The sequence below is a fragment of the Pelodiscus sinensis genome, chromosome 16, assembly GCF_049634645.1.
Source record: "Pelodiscus sinensis isolate JC-2024 chromosome 16, ASM4963464v1, whole genome shotgun sequence".
NCBI classification, from domain to species: domain Eukaryota; kingdom Metazoa; phylum Chordata; order Testudines; family Trionychidae; genus Pelodiscus; species Pelodiscus sinensis.
The window spans coordinates 32,546,617-32,564,993 of NC_134726.1; the positions used below are offsets into that span (position 1 = coordinate 32,546,617).

Below are 18,377 nucleotides of genomic sequence, written 5' to 3' on the forward strand. Positions count from 1 at the left end.
TTAGCAGTTACCTAATTAACTGCTTTTTAATATCTCTAGCGCCCAGCCTGCAAGTTGTCTCGTTTCTCAAGTCTTGCCTTAATCAAAGTCATCGAACGTACCAGTTGGTAGATGGGATCTTCTTGCTGCTGCAAAAGGAGCTGGTATATTTCTGCACCTAGATCCTTTAGAAGTATTGTTAAAAGGAGAGATTCCTGCTTGACATGGAGGACTGGCAAGACCATCCTTTTCTTATACTGCCAAGTATTCTCTAGTGCTGGTACCTGTCAGTGTCTCCCCTTTCCTTGCCCAGGAGGGGAGGGGGCTGCACGATTTGGAACTAAACCTTACTAGGGTGACTCTGAACATAAGAATAGTTATACTGGGTCAGACCAAAGGTCCATCTAGCCAGTGTCCTGTCTTCCAACAGTGACTAATGCCAGATGTTCAAGAGGGAGTGAACAGAACAGGGAATCAAGCAATCTCTCACCTGTCACCCATTCTCAGCCTCTGTCAGAGGCTAGGGATGCCATTCCTACTTATCCTGGCTAATAGCCATTGAGGGACCAAACCTCCATGAGTAAGTCCTGCTCTTCTCAACCTCTTCTGGCAAGGAGTTCCACAGGCCGACTGTGCGCTGTGTGAAGAAAAACTTCCTTTTGTTTGTTTTAAACCTGCTACCTATTTATTTCATTTGGTGACCCCTAGTTCTTATGGGAACAAGTAAATAACTTTTCCTTATTCACTTTTTCCACACCAGTCATGATTTTATAGACCTCCATCATATCCCCCGAGTCTCCTCTTTTCTAAGCTGAAGAAAAGCCCAGTCTTTTTAATCTCTCCTCATATGGGACCCATTCCAAACCCCTAATCATTTTTGTTGCTCTCGTCTGAACCTTTTCCAATACCAGTATATTTTTTTGAGATGAGGCGACCACATCTATATGCAGTATTCAAGATGTGGGCGTGCCATGATTTATATAGAGGCAATAAGATGTTCTCTCATTTTCTATCCCTGTTTTAATGATTCCTAAGAATGTTTACTTTTTTGACTGCTGCTGCACATTGAGTGGATGTTGCTCGGTACTGATGTTAGACTTACCAGTCTGTAATTGTCAGGATCACCTCTAGAGCCCTTTTTTAAAATATTGACGTCACATTAGCTATCTTCCAGTCATTAGGTACAGAAGGTGATTTAAAGAATAGGTTACAAACCACAGTTAATAGATCTGCAATTTCACATGTGAGTACTTTCAGAACCCTTGGGTGAATGCCATCTGGTCCCAGTGGTAAATTTAACAGTAACAAGTCAGTTTATTTCAAAACCTCCTCTAATGACACCTCAATCTAGGATACTTCCTCAGATTTGTCATCTAAAAAGAATGGTTCAAGTTTGGAAATCTTCCTAACATCCTCAGCTGTGAAGACCCAAGCAAATAATTCATTTAGTTTCTCCACATTGACTTTATCTTCTGAGTGCTCCTTTGGCATCTCAGTCGTCCAAGGGCCACTGGTTGTTTAGCAGACTTCCTGCTTCTGATGTACTTAAAAATATTTTGCTATTACTTTTGTGTTTTTGGCTAACATCTTCAAAATGCTTTTTGGCTTTTCTGCTTATATTTTTACACTTAATTTGACCACTTTTTGTTCCTTTCTATTTTCCTCACTAGGATTTAACTTCCGCTTTTTAAATGATGCCTTTTTATCTTTCACTACTTCTTTTATTTGACTATTTAGCCACGGCACTTTTTTGGTCCTCTGACTGTTTTTTAATTTGGGGTATACATTTAAGTTGGACCTCTATTCTAGTGTCATTGAAAAGTTTCCATGCAGCTTGCAGGGATTTTACTTTTGTTACTGTACCTTTTAATTTCTGTTTAATCTCATTTTTGTGTAGTTCCCCTTTCAGAAATTAAATGCCACACCCCCAGGTGTCTTTCCCACCACAGGGATGTTAAATTTTATTACATTATGGTCACTATTTCCAAGTGGTCCAGTTATATTTACCCCTTGGACCAGATCCTGTGCTCCACTTAGGACTAAATCAAGAATTGCCTTTCCCCTTGTGGGTTCCAGAACCAGCTGCTCCAAGAAGCAGTCATTTAAGGTATCAAGAAATTTTATCTCTGCATCCCATCCAGAGATGACATGTACCCAGTCAATATGAGGATAGTTGAAATTCCCCACTATTGAGTTTTTTGATAGCCTCTCTAATCTCCTTTAGCATTGCATAGTCACTATCACTATCTTCATCAGGTGGTTGATAATATATCCCTACTGCTATCGTCGTCTTATTAGAGCATGGAATTAGTACCTATTGAGTTTCTATTGGCTCATTTTAAGATTTTACTTCGTTTGATTTTACATTTTCTTTCATGTACAGTGCCATTCCCCCACCAGCACGACCTGTTCTGTCCTTCCGATATATTTTGTACCCTGGTATGACCGTGTCCCATTGATTGTCCTCATTCCACCAGGTTTCTGAGATGCCTATTGTATCAATATCCTCCTTTAATACAAGGCACTCTAGTTCACCCATCTTATTATTTAGACTTCTAGTGTTTGTTTATAAGCACTTTAAAAATGTGTCACTATTTATCTGCCATTTCCTGATGTTATACCAGTGTTTCCCAATTTTATTTGGCCATGGAATCCTTAAAAACCTCTGAGAAAAACTGGTTGACCTCCCCTCCCCCCCCCATAAAAAAACCACAAGCCAGTTGGCCCCCAAGACTCTGGTGACCGGCGGCCCCGGGCAATTGCTTGGCTCACCTGCCCCTAAGTCTGGCTCCAGGGTGGAGCGGGGGGCAATTGGGTTCTCGTGGAACCCCAGAGTTCCACAGAGCACTATTTGGGAAACACTGTTAGACTTTTTTGTTTGATTTTTTTTTCTCATCTGATCTTACCCACACTTTATCATCTTTCATCCTCTCCTCTTTACTAGAACATAATCTCTATTAATAAACCCTCCTCTAAGAGATGTCTCTGTCCGATCTGTGTGCTCCTCTGCGCCCACCAGCTTCCCCCCAGCCCTTAGTTTAAAAACTGCTCCACGACCTATGTGCATGTCATCTGAGGTTTAGTCATTTTAAAAAGTGTCAAAGGGTGCTTTGTTTTTTTCCTTACAAGCTGAAATGTGAACAGGAAGCTGGTTCTACTTGCTATAGTGAGAAATTGTTCCAGTTTTTACAGTAACTGAGAGTTGTCACTGCAGCCAAGGCATGAGAGGATATGGGGAAATACTTCATTTGACCTCTAAATTTTAGAGAAGGGCAGTGTCAAGGAAAGCCAGCAATGAATCTGGCAAAACAGAGAGAGGGCTTTAATAACAAGAGAAGTGTGTGAGCATAAACAGTGAAAGCAGGATCCAGCGGCCAGCTCAGGTGAATGGGGAAGATTCTGACTGGTATACTAGGAATAGATTCTTCCTGTTCTACGTTCTCCCTAAGCAGTTGCAGTGCTGGGGTTTAAGCCTGTAGTATAGAAAGGCGAGGAGAAGAAAGAAAACATGCTCTACAATGGCATGTGTAGGGAGAAACAGCCCGACCTGCCTCTCATGTTAGTTTGATATTCTGAGAACTGCTTTGACAGTCCTCTGGCTGGTAGTGAATTTGGTGCCAGTGAGAAGCCCCAGTGAGTGACGTGTGAATGAAGCAGTGGCCTGTGCTTGAAATGATTTGTTCTGATCTACCCTGAAATGGGATTATCAACCCTAGGAGACACTAGAGAAACTGAGCCTTAGGCTGGGCTGACTGGCGATTCCATCTCCCTCTTCCCCCGCCATTTCTGATTCGTTTATTCAGTTAACAGGATGTAGAGGATTCAACCCAGAGAAATTAAGAGGATAACTGTGCAGAGCGTGTTCCGTAACCTGCATCATGCAATGTGTTGTGCAGGTGGCCATCTCCTAGACTACAGCCCAGCAAAGTTCTGCCCCAGCCCTGCTTACGAGAGCTACCCCCAAGCCTGCATGTAGGACTGGTAACGGTTGCATGTGTGGTTCTTTCATCTGGCAGGCGTTGGGATTCCCAGAGGGCAGCCTCCTCCCCAAGATAAGCCCCTAGTTGCCTGGCTATTCCCACAAGTGGGATGCACAGCTGCCATGGGGTGCTCTAGGTATCTCCTTAAATGTCATGAGGGACAGGAAAAAGTCTTATGTATCATGTGGAAAATCCCAGCTGGCTGCTACAATATTTCTGTAAATGCATTCATCTCATTGTGCAGTGCTAGACCTAGATCGTCATGAGGGAACAGTCCCACCTGCCTGGTGTGTCATTCCAGTGTCCGTAGCCTTAGGATTATTCTAAGAGGAAAGTAATGGCAATTCCTGGCCGGAGACCTGGCTCCAGCAAAGTTTGGGGCTATGACTCCCATCCCCACCTTTTGCCCCTGTGCATTCTCCTTCCCCTGGAGTTAGAGGAGCTTCTGGCTGCTCATTCTGCCCAGCTGCTGGCATGTGTATCCCTGCAGCCTCCCCTGCCCTCCCCCCCAGGAGTGGTGTGGCTCCATGTGCTGCTCCTGCCCTAAGTGCCCCTGAGGCCCCTGCAAAGCTGCAAGAGTGATGTCTGCAGGCAGCAGTGCACAATGAGCCTCCTCTTACCCCACCTAGAAGCTGCTGGGGATGGGGGGGGGGGTATATCACAGTTAAGTGCTGCAGCCACTCTCCCTTTAGCCCCACTTTCCCTCTCAGATCCTGCCCTCCTCACTCTCTCCTGCACCCTTATCCCAATCCACAGCCTGCACCCAACCTCCCTGTCCAAGCCTTAGGTAGGAGGGAGGAAGTTGAGGGAGGAGAGGGGTGCAGGCTTTGAGCACCACCAAAGTTTCTGCAAACCTGCTGCCCCTGTCGTGGTTCCAGCAGAGCAAGACTATGGGGGCTGAGGATGGTGCCCACAGGAAAGATGAGTAAGAACTGCTGTGGGCCCACTCCTAGTGCAAGGACCTAAACAAGTTAAATGACATACAGGCTGTGTAGCTAGAGCTCCATAAAACACAACTGCAAGAAGGTATGAAAGCTGAAACTAGCAAACAGAACAAGTTCCCCTCAGTAGAAGGGAAGTGTCCCTCCCAATGGAGGAAACAGTGAAGGACAACAGTGCTTGATCATGCCTTGGATTTAAATCAGCTGGGAGAGACCCGCTGCTTTAGTTAGTACATCAAAGCACTTCCATTAACCATAACCTCAGCACTGAGATTGTGCATGAAATGTTTGTGATTTCAGCCATCCAAGGAGTTGTGATGTTTATCCTACTTTACCAGCTCTATGCTGCAATGCTTTGTGAGGGCTTTCAGTGCTGGGCACCGTAGAGCAGAAGCAGGTCAGTACTTTAAGATGAAAACCTGAAGGCTACATCTACACTGTGCATGGTTGTGCAATAAGATATGCAAATGAGGCATGGGGATGAATATTGCTGTCTCATTTGCATACCTAATGAGCTGCCATTTTTGCAGCACCGGCTTTTGCGCAAGAAGGAGCTGTCTACACTGCTGCTCCTTGTGCAAAAAAGCCCCTCTTGCGCAGAGCTGTTCTGCCGCTTATGTTCAGGAAGAACAGCTCTGCGCAAGAAGGGTGGTTTTTTTTTTTTTTTTTTTGCACAAGAAAGAGCAGTGTAGACAGCTCCTTCTTGGGCAAAAGCCTGTGCTGCAAAAATGGCAGCTCATTAGCTATGCAAATGAGATGTGGCGATATTCATCCATGTGCCTCATTTGCATATCTTATTGCGCAACAATGTGCAATGTAGATGTAGCTGAAGTGTGTTTGAGGACCCTCCCCCTTGCAAAAGTCTGCCCTTCGCAACTAGCTGTGCCCAAGCCATGTCCAAGCCAGCAGAGGCTGGGACTAAGGTGCATGGTTCTAGACTGTCATCTTGACAGGGCACTAGTACAGGAATGGCCCCAAATTAGCTTCAGCACACAACATTTCACTTCAAACTCTGAAGGGACACAGAGTACAATTTTTATTTCCTTCATTTGAGGTACATTTGCAGGCAGGACACATGCCGAAGAGGTAGGGTGCAGCAATGGTGATTCAGGCTAAGTATAGGACACAGGCTAGCAGGGAGCCCACTACAGTAGCTGAGTGCAGGGATTGGGTTTGGATCGATTGTGCTATCAGGGATTTTTTAAAATAAGGCAGCTAAGTGAATCTGCTCCCCTTGTTCGATCAGATAAATGAAAAATTGAGCAATATCATCCCCCTGTAGGGTACAGATTCTAACTCTCATTGGTAACCAGCGGTTGGGGGAGAGGATGACAGTTCTGCCCCCATCTGTGAGCGAGACACTATTAGGCACAGGGAAAATGAGAGAAGAGACAGATACAATGTCCTCTCCCTGGAGCATCTATGCTGAAGTTGTTTAGTTGGATACTGCTTCCCCACTATTTCATGGTGATGGGTTAAAATTAATATATAATGGCTTTTAAAATAAATAAAACCAGGTGGGTCTCCCTCCATTAACTGGAGGTTTGTTCTTCATCACAAGACTTATTGCCTGGTACCAAAGGGATCACAGCTGATTCCTTGCTCTAGGCCTGGAGCAGAACAATGCTGGGTGTTGGAGTGTTTTGCAGTCAAAGGTTCACGTTGCTGCAGCTGCCTTTGATAGGCGTTCATTGCTTACCTGGCAGCCACATGACCTGAAGCTGAACACTGAAGTGGTGGGCTTGTCTTTCTGAAGATACTTTAGGTTAGGAAAAGGCTAATACAAAAGCTGATCTGAGCCTAGATGGCTTAATGAGTCAGTCATGCTCCATCCAGTACAAATTTCCAGAGTGTCATTCCTAAAAGACCTGGGTGCGTTAAGTTGTTTAAAGCAGCAGCAAACAGTTTTGGCTTAAGTGATGCTGTGTACAAAGGACTAGGGGCACAGGGGACCCTTCCAACCCAAGGAATCAAAGAGGTGCAGCCTCCTGGAGAACTCGGACATGAGGACTACAGTTCATTGGGAGCACCATGTGGGGAACGCTAACATCTCTCGGCCTGTGCTTGGCTTTAGCTAACACTGGTTCCTACTAAGTGGAGAGCACTATAACTCAAAATGAGGGTGGGGAGAGTGGGAATGGTTCTCAGGTGTCATCCCCTGCAGCTTCAGCCAGTTCACCTGTAGCAGAGAGGGCTTTCTCTTGGTGAAGGTGGGGCATTGTTTTCTGGCACCGTGAGCCTCCCATGATCTGCACAGAACTTCCAGCTTACACAATGGTAAGGCGCAACCTTTTCAGTTAGTTTCTTGAAGTAAAGATGCCTGAGTTTGTCTCCTTTCCCTAGTCAACACACGTGGGAGCTGAGCTCTGATTAAGAGTCCTTTGCTTTCCTCTCCTTTCTTGCTCTAGATGCCATAAAGGTGAAGAAGAGTCGGGGGGACAGAGTTCGCAGGTAAACAGCCAGGGAGGGCATTAAGCCAGCTACCAGCACCTCTTTCTTCTTCTGCCCCACTGCATTAAGGACTACCTGAGCCACCTCTGCAGCTGTTCTGCCTTCAATGGTGTTCTTGTCCATAACTGTAAAGAGCAAATGCAAATCAGGATGGACAGCAGCAGGTAAGCACTCATGTATGAAGGGTTATTTCCCCAGGAAAGGCAAGCTCAGATGGTGTTTTGGTGTCAATGAGAATCTTGTTTTTTAAACCAATTGTTGGAAACCCAAGTTTAGTGCGATCACTGAGTTTGCATGAGTAGACAGACTCCTCCCAGATCCCAAGCCATTTCTCCGCCAGTGAACCACATGGCCCACCAGACACATTATTAGACATTTTAATTCAGTTATGAATGGAGGCTCCAATGTTAAACTCAAATTTCACTTGCTGCCATTTGACTGCATAAATGCCAAGTGCATAATGACTAGCTGAGACAAGGAAGGTTTCCATATCCCCCAAAGCTCAGCTGGAGCTCAACCTGAACTCATTTCCCACCTTCTCTCTCAACTAACTGCCTCTTTTCTGTGGTATATTCTTTGTATCCTGGGAAGAAACTGAGATTTCTGCTTGAGGTGAAGTTGAGGTGATTTTTTTTTTAAATCAGCAAAAGTTGGTCCAATAAAGAAATTGGCTCATCCACCTTGTCTCTGATATCCTGGGACCAATATGGTTACTATAAGAAACACTGTCAATTACACTTGTTTCAAACAGGTGGCGTGCCACAGAGTTGGCTTGTTAAAAATGCCAGTTCATATATCCCTGCATAACCCCAAAATAGCAACTTCTGCTTGGTGAGTGATCTCAGCTTTTGTGCTATGGCTTGGAGACACCCCCTACACCCAAAGCCATTCTTGGAGGCAAACTCCTGAGGCCAATCTGTCAAATTGCTGGGGTGGAGGCGTTGAGAGTAGTTTGTTACAGGAGACAAGCTCACTTCTCTACTGAGCACAGAAGGCCAATCCTCACCTCCATAGCGAGATCCATCTGCAGTTACAGCATTGACAGAAAGATTTGTCTGAATATAGCCAGGGCTCACAACAGTCACATTGATTTCATACTGTTCCATCTCTGCTCGCAGGCAGTCAAAAAAGGCTTGCGTGGCATGTTTGGAGGCTGCATCTGCAAAACACACCGTGGGCATGCAGTCAGAGGGAGGAGGAGCAGGACTCAGGCTAGTTTTTTTTTTTTTTTTTTAAATACTTGCAACCCCTCTGTCACTAGAGCACAGGACGCTTCCACACTATATCGCTTGCTTACAAGCCGCGAAGGCCAGCAACTCTTAATGGACGTTAGAGGCATTTTCAAAAGGCAAAAATCTAATTACTCAAGTTGGAAGCTGGCCAGGAAACAGGGCTTAATATCGGACTTGGGCAGAAGGCCCTGGAACAATCAATGCTGCCTCATTTGATAAGACTAGAGAGCCAGAGTTCTGCATGGAAGAGCAGCTGAGGAAATACAGGGTTGAGGCAGGGCGAGAATATAATGTCTGACAGCAGGGCCTGCTATGACAAGGTGTAGAGCAGTGAGTAGCTTCTTTAAAAACCTGATTGCACAGCAAGGTGAGAGTAGAGACAAGTCATATAGCCTAGGGCAGGACTTGTTCTCCTCTTTTCCATGCTGCCCCTCCCCCCCCCGAACCTCAATCAAGCTCTTGCTCAAAGTCTCTCTTCCTAGTCCAGCAGGAACATCCTAATCCTCCCTCATGGAGTCTGCAGGAGTAAATATTCAGAATCTTCTCTATTCTGCTCCACATTCAGGTTCTCATGTCCTGTCGCTAAAAATCCATATCCATGTGGTCTCTAAAATCCATATCCTTCACCATCCTGACTTTCAGAACCTAGGTCCATGCCTGGAGCAGACTATCAGCTACGTCATCTTCCACAACTCATCTTGTTCTCCCCCAATCTCATCTATTCAAAACATCATCATTGTCATCTTGTTCTTCTGCTGCTCTGACCACCTCACAAACCCATCTTGAAACCCTTCACTGGCTTCCTCTCTTCTTCTGTACCAAGGAAGCTCCTTCCCTGCCAGACTCTTTATAGTTCCACTCATTTCATCTTACAACCTGTCTATGCATTCCTCTTTATTCTCTGTTCCTGTCCATCCTAAGCTTGAAATGCTCTCTAATGTCCCATGTACCAAGCACACTTATTCTGTTTTCAAATCCCTGTATCCTTGAGGTCTCCTACACTAATTTTTTCCACAGATGTCTCATCTTGAGCCTAACTCTTATTTGTCCAAATTTGACTGCAGGCTCATGCCAAAGACCTAATCCGTTCATGCATTTTTGGAAAGGCAGCATACAATTTACTGAACTCTGTTTAAGAAACAGGATATGCTTCTCTGTTCCCAGGATCCTTACACCCAGGGAGGAGAACTGTCACCTAACAGCCAGAAAAGAGCATAAATAAACAGCAATACAAATGTGGAACTAAATCCTAGTAACTAAAATTTGCAGGAGTTCCCAGATGTTGGCATGGATAAATGCCATGAAGATTTCAGGATGGGAAAGGAAATCCTGGCCGGCCTCCCATGAGAATTTTAGACCACAGTTTCCGTGGATGAAGATTAAAATTTATGACAGAGGCTTGAACGCTTCTGACCACTACATCGGAGGGTGGAGATCCCATTGAGAACCTTGCACAGATCATTGCATTCCATGCATAGTGCCTGCTCCAAAATGGGAGGAGTGGAAGAGAATCCAAGTATTCAGCTCTCCACTCCAGTGCCCTGGGCTCCTAGTCCCCATCCTGCATAGAGCTACTTACATGCCGATCTGAAAGGAATGCTTATTTTGCCTTGAACACTGCTGATCACCACAATGTGGCCTTGTTGTCTTTTGATCATGGAGGGCAGAAGTGCTAGAGGGAGAGAGAGAGAGAAGACTTATTCAGAAGAGCAATAATAGCTGTTAGTGCTACCCATACTCAGTGTTCATAAAAACAGTACTGCTGTGAAAGTGGGGGTCATCTAAGGTCTGCTGATCTAATTTAGGAGAAAGGCAAGGGGACACTGGTGAACAGGATGCTCACATTAAAATGAAAGCCCCTCATTTACTGTATTCACATGCTGGAAGACCCTTTATGCAGCAAGCCCTGAAAGCAACATTATAGGCCCCAGATTAAGCAATGCCAAGGTCCATTCTCTGGTGGTTCTCCCCCGCCCGCCCCCTCCCAAATCTTCCAGCTCCACAGGAGATGGCAATAGCAGAGATACCTTCCATCATGAACTAGTCTATACACACACGGACTCATGTACTAACCCTACATGAGGCAGCAAGGGGCGGGGGGGAGCAACTAGCTGACTATCCTGTTGAGTAGTTCTTTACATCCCTACTATGACACACACACCACGCACTCTTACCAAGGGTAAAAATACAACAGGTTCTACTTAAGTCAAAGCAACTAAGCAAAGTTGACAGAACACAGGCTTTTCTAAGCCCCTCTAAACTCCAGGCAATTTTAGGCAGGACTGGAGGGGTTTACATTCTACTGCAGAAGTGACAGGATGCACCAGCCAGCAAAAGAAGTGTTACAAGGGGAGAAGAGGCAAATCACTTCTGTGTAGAGAAAGATACATTATAAGGCAGGATTCTTTCTTTCTTCTAACCCTCTATGGCTTGGCAGAAAAACTCCTATCAGAAGTGATAAAAGGGGCATTTTTACTCTTGGTTTCAATATTTCTAAACTCATGCTAGGTAACCACTTCCCAGATTTGCTATCTACACAAATCAAACAAAAATAAAATAGGGCTGCCCACTAGGGATACAGGTATGATACGGGTATATAATAATTATGGAAGAAACTATTCTATTGCAAGGGCCTCAGAGTTGAGAGAGCAGAGAGTTCAGGAGATCTTTTAACAGCTGGAGGGGTAAGGACAAGGGTCAGACTAAAGGGCTAAGCAACAGGCCAGCTCAAACACATGAAGGGATAAGCGGCATGTACCTTTTGTGAATGCTATAGGACCAAAGTAGTTGGTTTCCATCACTTTTTTGTCCACATCCATCCCCGTGTCCAATATCGTGCCTCGATAACTGATCCCTGCATTGTTGATCAGTATGTCCACATGACCCACGCTCTTCAGGATCTCTTCAGCAGCACTGACTACCATTTTAGTATCAGAGAGGTCAAAGATCACAGTGCAAGGTTTGTGCATCTGTGAACAAACAACGTGTTAGCAAAAGGCTTCTTCTGGGCTCCTGGCCATTCTGCCTGTTCACTCCCATTTCTTAGGGAGAAGGCACAAAGAAGAGCAATGTACCTTCAAAGCTGAGAAGGCAGGAATACCCAATCTTTGTCCACTCATTGGCTGCAGTGGCTGCTTGCAATCATTAAAGCAAACTGCCACTTCCATTGGTATGGACTAAAGAGACTACAGATCCCAGCATGCAATGATCCACTGAGCAGTGATATTGAGATTGAGGCTTGGTAAATGAAACAATGAATGTACACTATTATTGTGACTCTTTTGGGTGGTGTTGATCCTGAAACATTAAGGTGTGACTATTATTGGTATCAAGAATGTCTGTCAGTGGCCACAATTTAGAACTCTGTGTTCCTCACTGGGCCACCCCTGGGTCTTCCCAGCACTGGAAATAATGAGGGTAATGAAATGGAGAGGTGGGAAGATTAATTTTCGACCTGTGGATACCCTAGCTGGGACTGTCCCATGGAAGTCCATTGGGGAGAATTCACTCTTCTTTCCTACCCATGTCTCCAAGCAGTCCCATCCTCTGGGATCTGAGCTATATTAAACTACGGTAACACTTTACAAACATGAAATGGCACTATTATCTGGCCCAAGAGCACAGCAGAAGATTCTTGTGCTGCTTAGAGTTGTGGAAGTAAATGTCACAGTGCATGGAGGTACCATACACACATCCCGAGTTTGTTCTGCTCTATTGGGAGAGGGGCGTTGAAAAGCTAGCTCAGGGTACAGCTAAGGGCATCAGTTGTTTTTTTCTGCAGTTGAAGGAACAAGCTGAGGGAGAGGATCAAAAAGCAACTTTAAAGTCTCATTTGCAGGTACAAGTTGTACCAACTTGTAACAGCGCTCTGTGGACCAATAAACCAGGACAGAATAATTGGAGCGTGTTGTGCGTCAGCTGGCCCCCACCACCAGCTGTCAGGCGGGGAGTAAACAAGTGCGATCCCCCTGGAATCTCTCTTGCTCTAATATTGTATTTAACAAAGTAGTAACACGAGTTTGATATGGTCAATAGTCTCAGCCCATCCTGGGATTGTACCTGCACCACTATGAACCATCAATGACCATATACTATCCTTTTATCCAAACTATTTTATAGGTAGAGCTCAAAACCAAAACTGAACTCGGTTAAGCTACTCTGCCAGGGATACTGGTCTACACCCTGCATGCACACACTTGGTTTGTTAAAACATGGATCGTTTTTAAGATGGTTGAGTCATGGGCATTTTCTGCAAGACAAGACACATCACTAGATTATGCTCCCGTACATGCAGCAAAAATCTGCTGATTATTGTAGAATTGCAACTTTCTCATTCAACACAGCCAACAAGAAATTCTGCAAATCCTGTAATGACATGAACAGCAGTGCCTGCACCAGGACACAACAGCCCTCTCTCTCCCTCCACTTACATTCTTTGATTGGTTGGCCTTGGCAGAGAGCTCCTGCACCAGGTCTTGCAGTCTCTCACCATTTCTGCCACAAAGCACCAGTCTGGACCCAGCTGCATGGAAAGCTTTTGCACATTCTTTGGAGGAAGGGTATAAAAGAAGAGCAGACATGTTAATGCAAGAAACAGATCTTATATTTGTTTTATAGCTGGATGTATGCACTAAAGATCCCTTTAGCATGGGTTGGAGATGGCCATATTGATCATACGATTAAGCCATCTCACAAATACGCCACTGTAATCTCCAGCCTACAGCAAGACACGCTTTCTTTATGCCACCTTGCTAATAGGAAAGCTTTTTATTTTTAAAGTAGTGTCTTATTTTTTCATCTTCTGTCTGAAAAGCTAGGTTGCTTCAGAGGCATGAGTCCAAGCAGAAAGGCTCTGGAGTAAGAACAAAGCTCGGTCATTTAGAAATGCTGAACAATGGTTAGGCAGTTGGTGTGTGGTGGCCACTGATAATGACTACTTTACAGTCCCCATGTCTGCCTGTTTTCCCTAATCTTAAAATATAAAGTAAGGTATTTTGGGCACATCTTTTTGTTGTGCATAAACAGTGCCTAGCACACTGGGGCCTGAGCTTCTAGGTGCCAGTGCAGGAGAAACCACCGCTCAAAAAAAGGATCTAAACCAGTTTTTCTGTAAAGCAAAGTTATAGTTAAGGTCCAATATTTCAACATATCTGGACTGGAAAGAAGTATCTTATGCCGAGAGAAGGGGAGGAGGGACATGACAGGTGGACACATGGCCTCTTCAGGCATCTGAAACATCAGGGGCCATGAAAAAATAATTCCTAGCCAACTGCGCCCACTCAAGTAGAGTGGAAGGAAGACTTCATCCTGCCATTGCAGTGAGATAACTAGGACCCTAGTCCAAATTCATGGTCCATTTTGGTCAATTTGATGGTACCAGGATTTTAAAAATAATAAATTGCATTTTTTCAGCTACTTAAATTTTAAGAGTCATGATCCATAAAGGAGTTGTGGGGGTTGCAAGGTAATTGTGGGGGGCTGTGGTACTACTACCCTTCTGCACGGCTGCTGGCTACGGCACTGCCTTCAGAGATGGGCAGCTGGTGAGTGGCAGCTGTTGACTGTGAGCCGAGCTCCTGAAGGCAGCAGTAAGGTTGGCCTAGTATGATATTGGCACTCTTACTTCTGCGCTGCCACCTGTAGAGCTGGGTGCCCAGTCAGTAGCCACCACTCTCTGTCCGGCCAACTCTTAAGGCAGCAAGGTAGAAGTGAGGATGATACAACCTGGTGTTGCCATACTTACTTCTGTGCTGCTGCTGGCAGGGCACTGCCTTCAGAGATGGGTGCCTGACTAACAGCTACCACTCTCCAGCCACCCAGATCTGAAGGCACCACAGAAATAAGGCTGGCAACATTGTGAGCCTCCCTAAAATAACGTTGTGACCCCCTTGAAACTCTTTTGGGTCAGAACTCCTAATATGAGAAATATTGGTCTCCCCTGTGTCATCTGTAGAGGGTAAGAACTAGGGATGTAATAGTGTGATCGATTATCCAATAAGCAAAAGCTTATAGGTTAATGCTATCAACTGCAAACATTCCCCCTCCCTGCCACCTGCTAGTAAATTTAGCAGGCTGGCCAGCAGCCCTGTTCAGCCCTGGCTCGTGCCAGATCCAGGACCTACCCCACTGCGGCTCTGCATTTAAAGTGTATTAGGAGCCAGGCGCGCAGGCAGCCAGGTTCAGTTCCAGCTCATGCTGGGTCTGGGAGCTCAGACCCTCCCCTGGACAAAGGCTACTGCCACCCTGTGCTGCTGCCTCTGGTATGCAGACAGCAGCGTGAATTGGCAGGGGTCTCCTCAGGAGTGGAGCCAGAGCACACTGGCTTCCAGCCCCAGCGACTACATACTAGTCAACTAACCGATAAGAATTCATGAGGTTAATTGATGATTCAATTAACCGATGGTTAACATCCCTACTAAGAACACAAAAAAGACTAAATTTCACAGTCCGTGACATGTTTTTCATGGCCGTGAATTTTGTAGGGCCCTAACGATAATTCTGATCCATCCAGCTACTATTATTCCAAGCAAGATTGCTTTGTAATGACATCAAAGAGTGTGGAACAATGTCAAAGGGTGTGGAACAACGCACAGCCAAGAGGAATTAAGATGCGTCAATGTATAAATAGCCCCAGGAGAAAAGTTGGCATTAGCTTGGGGTTTTAATGCAGCAGAGTCTATAAGATAGAAAAACTGATTGTATCATGGGTGGAACTTCAAAATTTTAAAGGGAATAAACATTTTGGGTTAGGTAGATCCCAGCTTGCTCCACACAAGTTGAAAAGCAATACAGCAGGAAAGCAGACTCCCAATAAATGTCTGGCATTTAAATTGCAATACACTACTTGGACTTCAAAGGACACTCCCAGGACATTGCTTCTCCCACTCTCTTCCAAACATGGAACATTATACTCCTCTCTGCCCCCTCACATTTGCAGCTCTTCAGTTCTGAGTGGCTGAGATGGCATCCAGATATGTTGACTTGCTGTACATGTGAGGAGAAGTCATAAGACAACAGAAAGGCAGTGTAAACCCAAGAAGCTTCTTTAAGGCAGCTTCTTTAAGGAGGAATACATCCACCCAGGCAGTGCATAAATCTCCCACTGACAAAAGCTACCAGTTAACATACTTGATGGCTGTTTATATGCACCACCTTTGCATTTTGTAAAGTTCTTTGCTTCAACTGACAGTGGGGTAGAAAATTTGAACTTAAAATTTGCCCACTTTGGATTTGCACTCAAGGGCTGCATCTAGACTGGCATGATTTTGCGGAAATACTTTTAACGGAAAAGTTTTTCCGTTAAAAGTATTTCCGCAAAAGAGCGTCTAGATTGGCATGGATGTTTTTGTGCAAAAGCATCCGTGGCCAGTCTAGACACTATTTTGCGCAAGAAAGCCCCAATCGCCATTTTAGCCATCGGGGCTTTTTTGCGCAAAACAGTTCTTCCCTGTCTACATTGGCCCTCTTGCGCAAATATTCTTGTGCAAGAGGGCTTTTTCCCCGAGCGGGAGTGTGAAAGTATTTGCGCAAGAAGTACTGATTTTGTATATTACAAAGTCAGTGCTCTTGTGCAAATTCAAGCGGCCAGTGTAGACAGCTGGCAAGTTTTTGCGCAAAAGCAGCTGCTTTTTGCGCAAAATCTTGCCAGTCTAGACGCACCCAAGGAGAGAGAAGCATGCATGGAATCATGCCCCATAGCTGGACAGGAACAGAGTGGGAAAAAAATTACAATAGGGGACGAGTCCAGACCACTAGCTCCAGTAGGTCTTTTAGAAATGGTCTGTGTCACAGTTCTTGACACCTTTAAGTCCTCGGTGGCCTCCTTATGGTCATCCTACTTAGGTTTCAGGCTTCTAGGCAGTCCCACAACACTCTTCCCATAGACCAGTGATTGAAGCTGCAGTTTCGCTGGAAAGTCTCTGTAATCCCTTCCACAGGCCTGACTTTAGTTCAGGGCCTGCAGTCCTCTCCTCTGTGACAATGACAGAGCTAATTAAGAACCAGTCAGCCTTCATAAAGAAAATATTTATTCAGAAGAGCGGCATTTCAGAGAATACAAATCTTAAACAATATACACGTCTTACTTACCACACTGAGACCTTGGCAGGGTTTAAAGCAGTGTTTCTTAAACTTTTAAGACTGAGGAACACCAAACAATTTTTTATGAGAAACACCAAGGATTATGTTGAGGGCCCCCTCACCCCCCCCAAAAAAAAGGTCCGGGGGTGGGGGGAGGTATTGAGAAAAAAGGGTTGTCTGCCCCTTTAAGGGCAGCCATTTTGAATTCTGTTCACTACAGCACATCGGTGTGCCACGGAACACAGTTTAAGAAACACTGGTTTAAAGTATATTAGGACCTCTCACAGAGCCTGTCCCTCCCAGTGTCATGTAAGTTCTTGGATCAGAAGGGAGTGGCCTCCCCCCCATATTAGGGGCATTATGTGATAGGATTTTCAGTACTTGGTTTACTAGACCTCTTTAAATAGGTCAAACCTTTCTATGCAGTTTCCAAAAGCATATGAGGCGTCTCCAAATTAGAGATTTGCATTACACTGTTTCAGTTCCTGTAGAAAAACTCCAATAACTTTCCTATGAAGCCAGAATACAATCCCTAGCCCATATAGATATATAGTGAAACCTTTGTTATCTGGCACTCTGTTAACCAGAAAACTTTGTTAACCAGCATTGCTCCCAGCCACAAGACTGTCACATCTTCAGGCGCACAGGCCGGGCTTGGTTTAGCATGATTGGCTTAATTTTTTATTTAAGAAGTACTAATCATCTTTAACTCAAAATAGAAATGTGAGACCAACTGCCTCACACTACAAATCGAACAATATTAAAAATGTGAGTTTTATTGTTATTGTCCAGGGGTTTTTCCTAGGTTGATGGGCCCCTCAGATAACTGGAATTTTTAGATAACTGGAACGCCCTAATCCCCGAGCATGCCAGATAACACAGGTTTTATTGTACATGGCATTTATAAAGTTGACACGAGTTTTTGCGTTTTCCATGCATCTGTAGGAAGTCACCCTCTGATCCCCTGGCTTTTCCATGATGTTAGGTACCCAAAGGCTCCTGACAGCACAAGTCTGCTACCAGTTATTCACTTCCAGGAGCTCTAAGTACATGTAAACAAACCAAAAGACTTTTCTAATAAGTGCTGAGGTGTGGTGCCCTACATGGAAGTGTGTCATTTGGGTAGCTGAGACTGGTTTGGTTGTGCTGCTCCTCCTGTTCCCTCTCCAAGGTGCAAAGGCAACGAAACATTCTGCTCCGTGCTGATACGTGTTTACAAGGGTGTGACTCTGAACAAACAGCTTTTCATTCACACCCCTCTGCACCCTACATTCCCATTCTCCTGTCACTTCTTAGTGTGCTTGGAAACCCACCTTTCCCCAGGCCAGAGGTAGCTCCCGTGATCACCACCACTGCATCCTGGAGGTAGGCCTGCATCCGCATTCGCTGCAGCAGCCTGAAAAGGGCGAAGATCCCCAGGCTGCCGAGAAGCAGTGGGACAATGGCTGTGAAGGTGAGATCCATGAGCTTCCCTTTGTGAATGTTCTTCCTATAGTGACAAAATTAAAGCAAACAAGCATTTCACAGCCAGTAAAGCTAGGAAGAGCTTGACACCGGTTGGTGACCCTTTCCCTCTTTAGGACATTGATCAGATTAAGAAGCTAACACACGCTTATCTATTCTCTGCCCACCACCCTGGCCCCTCTCCGGCACACAGGACCCAGTTTTCATGTGGACACATTCAGGGGAATGTTCAAATCCTGCACAAAGTGGGA

At 45.1% G+C, this 18,377-nt stretch overlaps 1 protein-coding gene across 3 annotated transcripts in view; it reads right to left on the reverse strand.

Moving 5' to 3' along the window:
• Nucleotides 1–5,913: 5,913 nt before the first annotated feature.
• DHRS7B (dehydrogenase/reductase 7B) overlaps nucleotides 5,914–18,377 on the reverse strand; it is a 28,539-nt gene continuing 16,075 nt past the window's right edge. For all 3 annotated transcript variants that reach the window (XM_006126617.4, XM_006126618.4, XM_075899710.1), the window contains exons 2-7: nucleotides 17,976–18,151; nucleotides 13,014–13,129; nucleotides 11,342–11,552; nucleotides 10,163–10,255; nucleotides 8,358–8,510; nucleotides 5,914–7,476 (exon numbers count right to left, since the gene is read on the reverse strand). In XM_006126617.4, coding sequence (XP_006126679.2) covers nucleotides 7,271–7,476; nucleotides 8,358–8,510; nucleotides 10,163–10,255; nucleotides 11,342–11,552; nucleotides 13,014–13,129; nucleotides 17,976–18,151 — 955 coding nt within the window. In that variant the 3' untranslated portion in view covers nucleotides 5,914–7,270. The remainder of the gene's footprint in view (nucleotides 7,477–8,357; nucleotides 8,511–10,162; nucleotides 10,256–11,341; nucleotides 11,553–13,013; nucleotides 13,130–17,975; nucleotides 18,152–18,377) is intronic.